Source organism: Struthio camelus, chromosome 17 (assembly GCF_040807025.1).
Source record: "Struthio camelus isolate bStrCam1 chromosome 17, bStrCam1.hap1, whole genome shotgun sequence".
Lineage (NCBI taxonomy): Eukaryota > Metazoa > Chordata > Aves > Struthioniformes > Struthionidae > Struthio > Struthio camelus.
In genome coordinates, this window is record NC_090958.1 from 20697701 (window position 1) to 20710781 (window position 13081).

At 47.4% G+C, this 13081-nt stretch overlaps 1 protein-coding gene across 4 annotated transcripts in view; it reads right to left on the reverse strand.

Annotated features, from left to right (window-relative positions):
* TTC28 (tetratricopeptide repeat domain 28) overlaps positions 1-13081 on the reverse strand; it is a 230261-nt gene that overhangs the window by 40039 nt on the left and 177141 nt on the right. For all 4 annotated transcript variants that reach the window (XM_068911355.1, XM_068911354.1, XM_068911356.1 and 1 more), the window contains 2 exons: positions 3119-4460; positions 1504-2027 (listed from right to left, as the gene is read on the reverse strand). In XM_068911355.1, the coding sequence (XP_068767456.1) occupies positions 1504-2027; positions 3119-4460 (1866 nt within the window). The remainder of the gene's footprint in view (positions 1-1503; positions 2028-3118; positions 4461-13081) is intronic.

Consider the following 13081-nt stretch of genomic DNA (forward strand, 5'->3'; position numbering starts at 1 on the left):
CCCCTAGGGGCCTCCAGGGCTTTTGTCCTAGGCAGCGGTAACTGCTGAGATGCAGACCCCTGACGAGGGCAGTGGCTGCTTTGTGCAGGTGCACTAACGCACGAATCGGCACCAGCACCAGAGATGCCTAAGCAAGCAAGACAGCGCCTGGAAGTGGGGGAGCACAGACCAAGACCTGCTCCAAGCTAGGTTAAGGAGCAGTCCCCTGAAACACACCTAGTAAGCCCCAGCCAGGAAGTTCAAACCTTAAAAGCCCTATAGACAATCAAAATCACACTAAGCTACAAAGGCTGCTGGAGAAGGGCTCTCTTACCCCATTATTTGCTCATTTCCCACTAGCCCTCCCCAGCTGCTCCTCATGGGAGCAAGGTTTATTTACTGAGTGAGAGCAGAGGTTGGATTCTGACGTGAACTACCTGGAGTCTCACTTCACCTCCAACAGCTTCCTCTGTGTCATCCACCATCCCACTATGCTTCAAACCTCTCACCTCTACGGGCCCTCATGTTCACTGCCAGGTTTTTACAGACTGGGAAAGAGAGGCCCTAGCCATGACTGCAAAGCTCACCAGCAGCTAGCGTTTAGAGACTCCTTTCAGGAATTTTACGTCACATCAGCAGAAGGAGCTGTATTTAATTTCTCCCTCTCCAATTTAATTGAACTTCCTTAGCATATTGGAATCCTGCCAAGATCAGGTTCAGGAAATCCTGACTAACTGATGTAATTAATCTTGCAGCTTCCAGCCTCATACACTCAAGCTACGCTGCTCATCTCCATCAAAGAGCCACCACCTTGAACAGATGCTGCTTCTACACTGGGCTCTAGCTGCAGCAGAGGCTGTGGGCCGGTCCTGGGTAGGTGCTCAGCAGCAGGCAGATGGCTTCCAGATGCTCTGAACCACACCTACCTCACCTCCCCAGCCAAACACAAGGTCTTACCACTCACAGCTTAGAGGATACTCACCTTCCTGGTCTCATTCCCACTTTAGCTCAAAAGTAAAAGACAGGAGACTAACAGCAAAGCACAGCTCAGCACATATCACTTTGGGACTACTCTCAAGAATAGATGTGTCCAGCACAACCTGATGTGGCTATCCCCAATCCAATACCCGGTTTGCAATGTTATCGACAGAGAAGATTTACACTCTCTAGGCTCAGACACAACTGAGCTTTATAAAGCGGCTCCACGAGGTGCAGTCTGGATTCAAGCTCAGAGCTAGCTGAGAAGCCCCCAGAAGGCACAGACTGTGCTTTGTCCTCAGGATACCAGCAAAGCTCTGACTGATGTGGTGTGCCATCCATAACAACCTGGGCGGTGCAGCTGCTCACAGGGACATTCAACAACAGCTATGGATGTCTGCAGGAGCTTTTGCATCAAATGTCACTCTCAGACACATCTTTTAGTTCCACACTCACAGTACTTCATTTCTCTCCTTTTCTTCAGATCTCCCTCCTATTCCCCTGTACCTATCGTTAAACGCAGTGTTGGGTAATTCAGCCTCCTACCTTCTTGCAGGTACATCACAGCCTGAGAGTAGTTCTGCAAGGCATGATGAGTCCTCCCTAGACTGCTGTAAGACACAGTTTTGGCTACTAGGTCGTTCATTTGGGCTGCAATGCTGAGATGCTGTTCCTGATAAACAACTGCTCTCTCATATGTGCCCAAGGACTCATAGGTCAGGCCGAGGTTCCCGTAGGCCCGGCCTTGACAGGTAGGGTTGTTGGTCTCTTCCGCAATCTGCAGGTCTAGCTGGTGATACTGCAGGGCTGTGTCATACTCTCCCATTTGCTGGTAGACTCCACCGAGGCCACAGGCAGCATCGCTCTCCAGAGCTCGGTCCTTCATCTCCCGAGCAATGTTTAGCTGGCGCTCCAGGCAGGAAATAGCTTGCTCATAGTTCCCCAGCTGGCTGTGCAGGCTTCCCAGCTCCCCATAAGCCTGGGCTTTGTTAAATGCCTCCCCCAATTCATGTGCCACCACAAGCCGCTTCTCAAAGCACACCAGAGCCTGCTGCAGACTCCCCATAGCCCTACAGGGAAAGAAAATAGCAGTATTTATTTTAACGATACTTGCTTGAAAAAAAATAAAAGTGTTGTCACTTCCTCCAGAGGCCTCATCTCCACGGCCAGCTCAAACCTTTCAGGTATAGTCAAATGTTTCCCTAAAGAACCATCCCCAGCACCTTTGAATCTACCTCCTTCCTTTGCTACCCTATAAACTCCTTGCTTTAAGGGCAGAACAGCGTCCGCTTTATTATTTGAGACAGTAGCACAGAATAAATCACTTTCTTCTCGGCATCCAGAAGAGACTGCTATTTAGTCCTATGCCACATCCCCACGCATGTGTTAAAGGGCCACATGAACACATCCCATCAACAACACAGTGCGTTCACCTGTCCTTGTACTAGATATCAACCTGTCCCACTCCCCCCCCCCCCTTTGGTGGTGAATGACATATGCGAGCCTGCACTCCTCTGCCTGGCCCAATCTCTACCACACATCTGCACAGCCCCTTAAAAGTTGTCCAAGTTCCCCTTTTAATCCACCTGCTGTATGCACACTTCATGCTTACAATCTACATCTCCCATCCCTTTGCACTCAAGCCCATCCCTATTCACATTTGTGCACTTCCCCACACCCCCTAATTAGCATGCACCCTTCCCCACGCTGTGTATCAGTGGTGTCCTGTGCTGGTGCATAGGCAGAGGCCTTCATCTCACATTGCAGAGGGTCTGAGACATGCATCTCATGCACCTCCTTCTCTAGCACACCTGTACTTTCCCTCTGCACACACACACACACACACACACACACACACCCTGCAGGTCCCATCCAATGAACACACGTGCGTCCAGTAACTGCCTCTCCCCTATGTGCACATCCATAAAAGCCTACTGGCTTCCCATGTCTTCATGAACTCCGGCACAACTCACTGTTCGGAGCCTGAACACCAGGTGGGCTCAGAGGCACTCACCGGACCAGGGCCACACAGGCTACGCGCAGCCTGCAACACTTGGCACGACTGAACAACAGTTGCCTTTCTGGGTGCTTTCACTCATTTCATTGCATTGTTTCTCATTAGAACGCATAATTCAGCACTCCTGCCCCACACGCTCATTACCTGTGTCCATTGCCCAGGCCCCGGTAGGCCTTGGCCTGATCTTGCATACGGTTCAAACTTTGAGCCACAGACAGGTACTGTTCATAATACTTTATAGCTTCCTCAAAATCTCCCAGAGCTTCATAACAATCTCCCAGGTTCCCATACGCTCGGCCTCGATCTAACACAGATTCATTCCCACTGAGCTGCTGCAGCATGGCCAGCTGCTGTTCAAAGTAGCCAATAGCTTCCTCCATGACGTTCATGTTCATCTTGGTAATGCCCATGTTACCATAGACTTGGGCTTCTATGCTGGGGTCCTTCAACTTCTGCCCAAGCTCCAACTGTTCTTCATAACACTTGAATGCCATGGTGTACTTCCCAAGCGACATATACACTGCAGCAAGGTGGCCGTGTGCTCTGCATTCACCTGGCATTTCTCCCAGCTCCTGGTACACCTCCAGCTCTTGCGTGTGGTAGCCTAAAGCCTTGTCACACTTCTGAATCATCCTGTATGCAGAGCCCAAGGCTGCATAGGCACTGGCTTCCAGTCTCCTGTCTTTAACATGATGGGCTAAGCTCAACTGCTGCTCATAAAATTTTATTGCACCATTTACATCTTTCTTACAGACAAAAATATCCCCCAAGTTCCCCAGAGCTCGGAATTTGGCCTGGGAATTGTTCAGAGACTGGGCCAGGGACAACAAGTACTTTTGACACTCCTCTGCTTTGCTGAAGTCCATCAAGGCTTTGAAGGCCAAGCCGAGGTTGCAGTATGCTTTGGCTTGGCTCAGCTTGTCATGAAGATCCTTTGCTAAGGCAAGATCCTGCTCATAATACTTTACAGCTTCTTCATAGTTCCCAAGACAGTAATGGGCATAGCCAAGGTTATGACAAACTTTCCCCTCCCCTTCCATGTCCTGCAGCTCTGGGGACAAGCGCAGGTACTGCTCATAGTAAGGGGCTGCCTGCACATACTCTCCTCGTGAGCAGTGGAAGTTACCCAAATTGCTGAGGGCCCGTGCTTCACTCTGGATGTCTCGCAGTTCCCGGGCAATGTTGAGGTGATTTTGGTAGTGCTGCAGAGCACGGTCGTGAGCACCCAACGCTTGATAGGCAACTGCTAAGTTCCCATGTGTGGATGCCTGAGAGGCACGGTCATTCACTTCCATAGAAATCTGCAGCTCCTGCCGATGGTACTTGACAGCCTGGTCATACATGCCCAGAGCATTATAAGCATTGCCCATGTTGCCATAGGCCCTGCCCTGGGCAGCGTAATCGCTTAGCTCCTGAGCTATGGACAGGTGCGTCTTATGCAGCCTCAGTGCAGTATCATAGTCGCCTTTCATCTGATGGATGATTCCTGAAGGGGGGGGGGGGGGAAACCAAAACAGAAACAGGTTCAACAAGAACATTCCTCCACACTAACCCTTCCACTTTGCTATGCTAGGACTTTTCTGCAACCCAGCCCTGGGCACTCATGCTCCGGCCCTTTCTCCATACCCTCAACACCAGCCAGCCCCATCTTTTCCCCACTGCACCCTGACAGACAACCAGCAGAGCTGACACAGAACAATCTTTCTCAAACGAGCAGGCTCCTAGCTCTGGACAGGCAAATCCCAGAGAAGATTTTGTATTACATGCGAAATGCATGTTCACCACAACAACTGGACAGTTTGACCTTATACAATGCCTATTCTCTTTCCGAATTATGCTACTTTTTTTTTTCTTCTGCAGTGATACCTGGATACCTGGTGACTCTAGAACTCCACATTCAAACAGCACATGGCGCGAAAAAGCATTTGTCTTTCACTGAAACCTTCATCTACTTGTTACGAGACATGGGAATAGCAGCTCTGAATCTAATTTCTGTGCACGATGTAGTATTTTGTTATCTTTTTTCTCATATCCTCCATTGCTAAAGTCATCCTGCGGCAACAATCCTAATACAATCAATCCCTCTTCAAAGGAGGATTTTTCCACACCTGAAGTACTTATCCCTACATGCCCTCTAACTCTGTAGTATTCACCTGGAAACAGTTGATCATTATGGCACACAGTACTCAAGATGAAGGCCAGTCATCAGTTTACCTAACTGCTAGTTTGTGTTTGCTCTGCTCTGCTCCTCGTACTGCTTATATCCTGTTTTTTTCCTGACTGCAACTTCAAACTAAACGCCAGCATATGGAGACGCATGGTATCTCTCCACCCCCATTCACACAATACTACATTTTTCACCCAGAGCGCGGAGGGAAGGAGAAGGCATGCTGAATTCTGTACGAGAGGCCAGGCATGGCTCTAGATGCTCTGGACTCTTGTATTTGGGACTACAGTCTCCGCTCTCTACACAAAATCCAAAGAAAAACACCTAACGCTCACTCCCAAGGCCTTTATCTACTGACGATACAGACCAGCAAAGAGTGGTCTCTTAGGGAGTCCCTCCAGAAGGATAGAAAAGAAAACACAGCCCAGCCCTTCTTCCAAACGCCATGGCACAGTTCAGGTATCACGAATATCAATAACATCTTTGAGGTGTTGTGGGCCTTGCCACAGACCTCCACACTGGCAGAAGTCTACATGGAAGCTCAGAAATGCCTGGATGCTTTGGAGGCACAGCCTAATTCACTATGCTTGAAGAAGTAGGAGCAATAATTACAATAACCTACACTAAGGTGTCTCAAAAAGGCAAGCATCTTTTCAACTGACCTGACAAAAATGAAAACATATATTGAATTACAGCTTACGCAGTACTGATCAACAAAGACCAAACGCGGCAGAACTTCTTGTCTGCACAACACGCTCTCATACAGCTGCAGCAGCCCAAGAAAGATACGGAGGTGCTGACTGGGAGATGCATCTCGCTGAGCAGATGTCACTAGAACATCTGTTTGCAGCACGAGTTAGAACTCCCACACTGAAGTCAATGCTGTGACTTGTGCACTAACGAAACCGTGCGTTTGCAGGACGTGTGGCTCCTTTGCTAACGCTCACAAACAGGCCTGGAGTTCCAGGTGCCACTGAAGGAGACACCGCACAGCACAATTACCCGATCCTGGAAGACAGCTTCAGGTCCTTCCCTGCCCTTACAACTTCCAAGTTCTGACTTCATATCACAACCAACATGAGGAGAAGAGATGTGGAGGGTCAGAAGGTAGCTGCCTTCCCCAGGCACCAGTAACCGCAGCATGCTGTGGCAAGCACCACACTTCAACCCCCTAATGTTTCGTACTCATGAACAAAAATGTGAAGACAGGCGGCTTTCCAAGTGAGGCTGGAACACGATGGTTAAAATTTGCTTCCCTGAAGCAATTTGGACCTTGCAGATTCATTTTTTAAATTCATGTAGGACTGAAAACCCAAGCTCCATTATGTGAACATGAAGCATTCTGGCTGGATTATCCGCATTTCTATCAAAGCAAGTTATTCAGAAATTCTACTTGCTTTTCTACTAACATGATGCTTCAGGACAAGGCAATTTAGAAAATACGAGCAGAATGAAATAGGATTGAAGTAATGGACACTTGGCTGCCGATGCCAATTCTTTCCTTCTTTCCCTCCCTCTCCCTGCACCATAAATTGTGATCAAAGCTACAGTTCTTAACATGAGGGGCTGGCTCCCCGGTGTCTTCAGTCAAGCTCCGAGCCAACTTCTGCCCCAGCTCTGCTGCGGCCCTGCGGCTCTGCTTGATCATCTTTCGCCGCTGAATCTCTGGCTGACACACGCTAACGCTTCCCTCCGGTATGGTAAGGGAAGGCAGCGGCAACAAGAATTGGCTAAATCAGCTAAATGACCTTCTCTACGCAGAGCTAAAGCATGCTGTAAGCTGTCAAAGACAACGTGAGTGTCTTTGACACTCCCTCTCCCACCCAGAAACACGGCTGCTCCGGGGCTCAGCGAGCCGGCCGCACTGCAGCACACGCAAATCTTAAGGGGAAAGCACCGACTTCTGCAAGGAACCACAGACAAAGTAATTACAAGGGACAGAATTGGATCTGGATGCTAAGCTAAGTAATTTAGAGTCTGCGGAAAAACAATTACTGCAGAACCGTCCCATTGCTTCAGAAACTATAAAAGATGGAAATTAGCTACACGTCTCCCCTTAAAACAGCCAGAGGTGCCTGAGCTGGAAGCAAGAAGCACCAACACTGCCTCAGGAGAGAGGCCCAAGCTCCCAAGCTCCCCAGCTCCGTTTCCAAAACATTTTGTTCTCCTTTCAGCCAACACCTCTCTGTGCCACGGCTCTGCATGAGCCTGTCCCAGCAGTGCAGGCAGCCAGGCCTTTCCTGGGGTGACATAATGCAGCAGGCCCCGCGTACAAGAGAGCTGAATACTTGGCTCACGGAAAACCACATCTGAAAAACCCAGGGTTTCCAAAATAAAGGGACTAGTAAACAGTCCCTAACCTCTTCTTCAAGGAGACAAGACACACAAACGTTCTCCGCCAGGGCCGCGCTCTCTCTCTCTCGCTCTCTCTCTCTCCTTTGAAGAAGCAGGTGTGGGAAAGCAGTCAGATGGCAATGACAATAAAAGGGATGGTGAGAACAGAAAACTGGTTAAAAGCAAACAGGGTTTTCTCTGACTGCCTAGACCTCTGCTGCTTTGATAAAATGTATTGTTTCCCGGACACAAAAAATGTAGTAATTAAATTTACCAGCACTTCAGTAAAGCACCTGATATTGCCTCACATGGGAAATTATTAATTAAGAGTCAGAAGGCAGAGATCAGGACAAACCTTACCTAATGTTTTTACTGGTGACTTTGGCACAAAGGAAATGAGCGCTACAGTGAGATCTGCTGATGAAACACAGCTAAGAAGCACAACCAGCACAGAGGAGGACAGGATTATCATGCAGGAAAGATTGGACAAACCTACGTACTAAAGAAGCAAGAATGAGGTGATGAAATTCAACACTAAAGTGCAAACACACGCACTTTAACAACAAGAATTCCTACTACAAGGTAGGGAGTCATCATCTGACAACAAAGAAAAGGATCTATGCAGTTCGTTTATGTGTTTCCACTAAAGAAAGGTAAACGTGAGGCTTGACTGGATGCAGAAGAGCTATGCAGTTTATAGAACAAAGGTGGTGCAACCACGCCAGGGGCACAAACCCTAGAAAAAGTTTCTGACTGTCAGAATGGTGAGGTCTCAGAACAGCCCTACAGTAGGATAGTAAAGCAAACAGAACGTTACTGTCAAAACGGTACTTGGTATTAGTACTACAATACGGCATGTGCAATAGCAGGGGGCTGGATCCAATGCCTCAGGAGGCCCCCTCCAGCACTCTCAGATTACTCACACTCCTCTGGTAACCCTGAGCTTCACTAGCCTTGAGATGGGCATCCCTCTCTTGCCACAAAGTTCACCTCCTTATTTCTCCATCTCCCTTGGACCATATCTCTGGCAGCATTAGGGGATGTTACTCTTAATTTGGCAAACCCTCCCAGCTGGCTGAAGAGAGGGGGAAAAATCTTTGATATCCAAGGTCATTTAGGAGGCCCTACTGAGGAGGCAGGATGCCCCAGCTGCCCCAGCTCAGCCTCAAAGCTTAAGCACCCTGAAGAGACTCCATTTCACTTTGAGGAAAAAGAAGAGCCAGCGCATAGCAGTAACCATTAAAACACCATGAGCTCAGGAGCTGTGGTCCCAGGGCAGGAGCGCTGCACGGTGGATGGAAAGCAACGCCAGTGAGAAGGGCTGTGCTCACTGCGGCCACCCCAGCCTCTCTCCCACCAGATGGGGGAACAGCTGGCAGAGGAAGAGCACTGGGGACAGTGACAGACTCCGACATGAAGACTCTCTCACCGACACTTCATGCTGTACTGGAGGATAGATAAGAAAAGGGGTTTCTGGGGCTGGAGATGATAGGAGTTCCTGCCCTAGGACATCAGCCCCTTCTGTTTCACCTGACAGAGACAGAAAGTGAGAGAAGTGAGAGAAGAAGATGAGGAGTCAGATGCAGCCCATGGCTTTGAAAGGTAAATCAAGTCGTCAAATTTAAACCAGAGGTTGGAGTAGCAGGTTACTAAAGCAGAGGCAGGGCTGCAAGCCTACAAAGAGGCTATGAATGGAACTTCACCCTGAGCACCATATCCACAGAAATAGTTGCTGCGTGTCACAAGCCCAGCTCAAGCAGACTCCCAGAATTTCATCCAAAAAATCAAGGTTGCTCTTGGGAAGGAAAAAAAAAAAAAAAAAAAAACCTGGCAACAGACCCTATACAGCATCTCCTGGTACGTTTACATTAATCACCAGTAGTGACTACAAAGGACAGCCCAGGGAGGGGAAAGGCTCTCACTTAGACACCCAAATCACCATCTACCGAATATATTCTCTCTTTGTGCATTCCTGACGGACAAAACTGAGGTTCACAGACGGATGAAAAATGACGCCTTCACAGTTCTAAATGTTTTAGTCAGCCTCTTTACTGCCAAGAAAGTAGAAAAACAGTGAGCAAATATTTACCAGGAAATACCCGGGACAAAGCCAAGCAAGTGGCATAATAGAACAAAGCTGTGCTCTCCTTGTCCTGGAAACCTGCTATTGCATTAATCGGCTAGAGCTGTCACTCATCTGTGCTGGCCACATGAGGAAAAAGGAGCTAGAAACACGCTGTCATTCCAAAACATCAGTGTGCTGACCTATTCTTACAGCTACTATCACTGACTTCAAAGTAAAGGTTAGTCTTCTGCCCAGGCAGCTGGCTGACCAGACTATACTCTGGAACAGCACACAGAGGGGATGGCAGGATAGATCCAAATCCAGAACCTAGCAGACATGAGGCAAAATGCTCGGAGATAGCCTTTATTGCCTTACACAGCATAAAGCAACACAAATGGCACAAGTGACATACATTCACAAGTTCTTTTCCTTTAATCATCTTAATGATGATTACAGTTGGGCCATGTACTGGGCAGCCATTAATCTGTATAAGACAGCAGCAAAAAAGTCATACCAGTTGTGCTCTGCTTATGTGAATCACTGATTTTTCAATTCAGGCAACAAACTGGGAAAGGGATAGGGAACGTCTCAGACTAATTCTGGGTCAAAGTATTTGGGCTTCCCGTGCTAGAGCCAGGCATGAGGTTACAGCAGTGGTGAAAGGGACCTCTAGTATGACAAAAATCTCTGCACAAATTCTGAAACCAGAGATTGTTTGCACTTTCTAAATCTTGACATTGACTTTTTGTGTTTTATTTCATTTCAGGGTGAGTTGAAAAATAAACAGAACAAACATCATCCAAAAGAATTTTAAATGTGTTGAAGTACAAACGCCTGAAAATACTTTTTCTTAGTGAAAAAAACTTTCTTCAAACAGAATCAGAATCTCATCCTTATATCACTGTACTTACACAGTGAGTTTGCTATGATAATTAAGAAAAATGAATATTTTCTTGAGCTTACCAGAGGATAATCTTCCCTCAAACCATGCATGCTGACCACGCATCTTCCTCCCTCTGCCCGCACCGGCACCCGCTGCCCAGAGAGGCAGCACTGACCGCTCAGCGGCGTCACAACTTCAGTGTCTGCCAGGGCGTATTTGACACAAAGCCTCTACCCATATGTGATGCACAGCATTCACTTCGAGTTTGTTCAACACAGTATTTGGGGACTTGAAATTATTAGCAATGAAAACTAGTCTAAATTTTCTAAGTTTTCCTTTGCTTTCCAAATAAAGCAAGGCCTCAGAGAGTAACTGAAGAATACACACCTTTCCTGTGATACAGGCAGCCCATTCAATGTTTTTGAGCAGCGAGCACATGAAGATACACATGGAAGTTCTCTCATAATTGCAAATGGATCACTGAGGGAGAGACTTTAAACCATGTTTTGCTAATAATCTCAAGTATCCTCTCTACATTACAATAAGAATTCTTAAGAGCTGCAGAGGCTGAAAAGCCAGCTCTCTGCATGGAGCCTTGGAATCTGAAAACACCATCTGCTTTGCAAAGGTTGACAGTCTGAGACTTCTGGTTAAACTCCAGATCTCCTTGTTGTGAAGGGCTTGATAACTTGCGACTTGCCCTCAGTCCATTACCTTCTGCTTACTGAGTCACAGAGCATATTATATCTCCCTGCAGAGCGCTGCAGCAGCTGGGCTATGTTATATTCTGTGTCTGTCTTGCTCAGCATTAGATAATACACTTAAGAGAGCTTTCCATCTAAATCAGGGAAAGGCAAACAGAAAATTTCTGTTGTTTCAGCAAAGAGGCCAACTCTAACATTCTAGCTTGGAAACACACATTCAGATACTTTTTTTTTTTTTTTTTTTTGGCCTGTCAGCATGGTTATTTTGATGAGGTTTTGTTTTGCATGTGGACCAGATGAAAGAGACAATTAAGACTTGGCTTTTTAATTGGTAGTGGATGCATTTTAAGCAACAGTAATAGACTTTCTCAACAAGTACTGCATGTTCTCTTTTCCCAGTGTTAACTTAACTCTGACAGAGAGGACATAAAAATGCAGCCAAATAGCAGCCGAAACGTGAGATCCTGCACTCAGAAGCTAGGAAAACTATTCTAATACATAGTGTAGAGTGGCTGAATCAGCATACCAACTTAAAGTTATATTTAGGCTTAAATCCAATACAAAAGAAACATTCTCTGCTGCAGCAAAACTCTTTCCAATTTTATGCAAAAATTTCTGGAATCGCATGATGAAAGCGCCGTTAAATCCAAAGCTGGTGTAAGATTCATAATCACATCAAGATGAGCTCTCTAGTCCCACCTCGACTCACTGGCTTTGAGCCAGCAAAATGGTGAGAGAATTAAAAATACAAGTGAGTACACCTGAAGGCTGAGGAACAAAAACAGCTTGCTTCCCTTTGTAGCAGCACTTGTTCCCTTCCGGCATGAGGCAAAGCAATTACCGGCAAAAGCAGCACTTGCAGAGAATTGCTAAAGCCATCTCTTTTCAGTATTTCTGTACCAGTTTTTGGGGTTTTTTTTTTTTTTTTTTTTTTAAACTCACGATGCTCAGTAACACAGAGTCAGAGTATACTGAAAGCGTGGGCAGTTAGAAGAAATGCCATAGAACTTGAATTAAGCTCTTTCCTCCAGCGAAAGAGGTGTGCTCTGCCGGACGGCAAAGGCCTCACAGAAACGGGAGGAGACCACACAGACAACCCAGGACTGCTCACCACTCCGGAGCAGGGAACAAAACGAAAAACCAAAAGACAGCTCCTCCTTCCCAAGGCTGCAGTTCCGGGATCTGGATTTGCTCAGGAGTGGGGAAAATTCTCCAAGAAGCAGTGTGTGCTCCAGGGAAGAGGCAAACGAAAGCACTTCGGGACCGGAGGTTTGTCAATGCTGCTCAGCATAGGTTTCCTCCCCATTTTACTGAGATGCTCGCAATCAAACACAGCTGCGTGACAGCACCCCAACACGTCATCTCCCAGTAATTAAGCATGCCCAGCCGCCTTTGCACGCTCTCTCGGTCAGCTTCCACTGGAAATAAAAACATGAAGATAAATTTCATAGCAAAAGGAGCTCTCCCTCAGTCCTGACCACGAGCTGCAAAGCCAGTGTGTCCCCTGAGCGCAGCCAGAGACTTCCTCTGCTCCCACCTCTCCCTGCTCCCAGCCGAGAAAACTCGAGGTCCCATTCCTCCAGGTGGACCCCTCTGTCCCTATTACAAACCACAGATTCCCCACGTTCCCGCGCCTCCCCAAGGCCACCCCATCCTGGCAGCGTGTGGTGGGATGTACTTAGTGCTCTGCTAGACGCAGCTGTTGTTGTACTTTGCTGAAGCCCTTATATAAATGTTAGGGAAAGACAGATGCAGATTCGTCCTCCCAACGCTCTTGCCTTCTGGGTGCTCTGTCACACACAGAAATGGTATCAATGCTCAGCGCTCCCTAACGTTCAGCGCCCCGCAGGGGCTCTTGTCTCATAAACCTACTTTGCCTCACGTTTGCCATAATTTGTGTAAAGGAGGAGGAAATTCGAAACACTAATTAGAAAGCCAGGACTGTTTTGTTTTC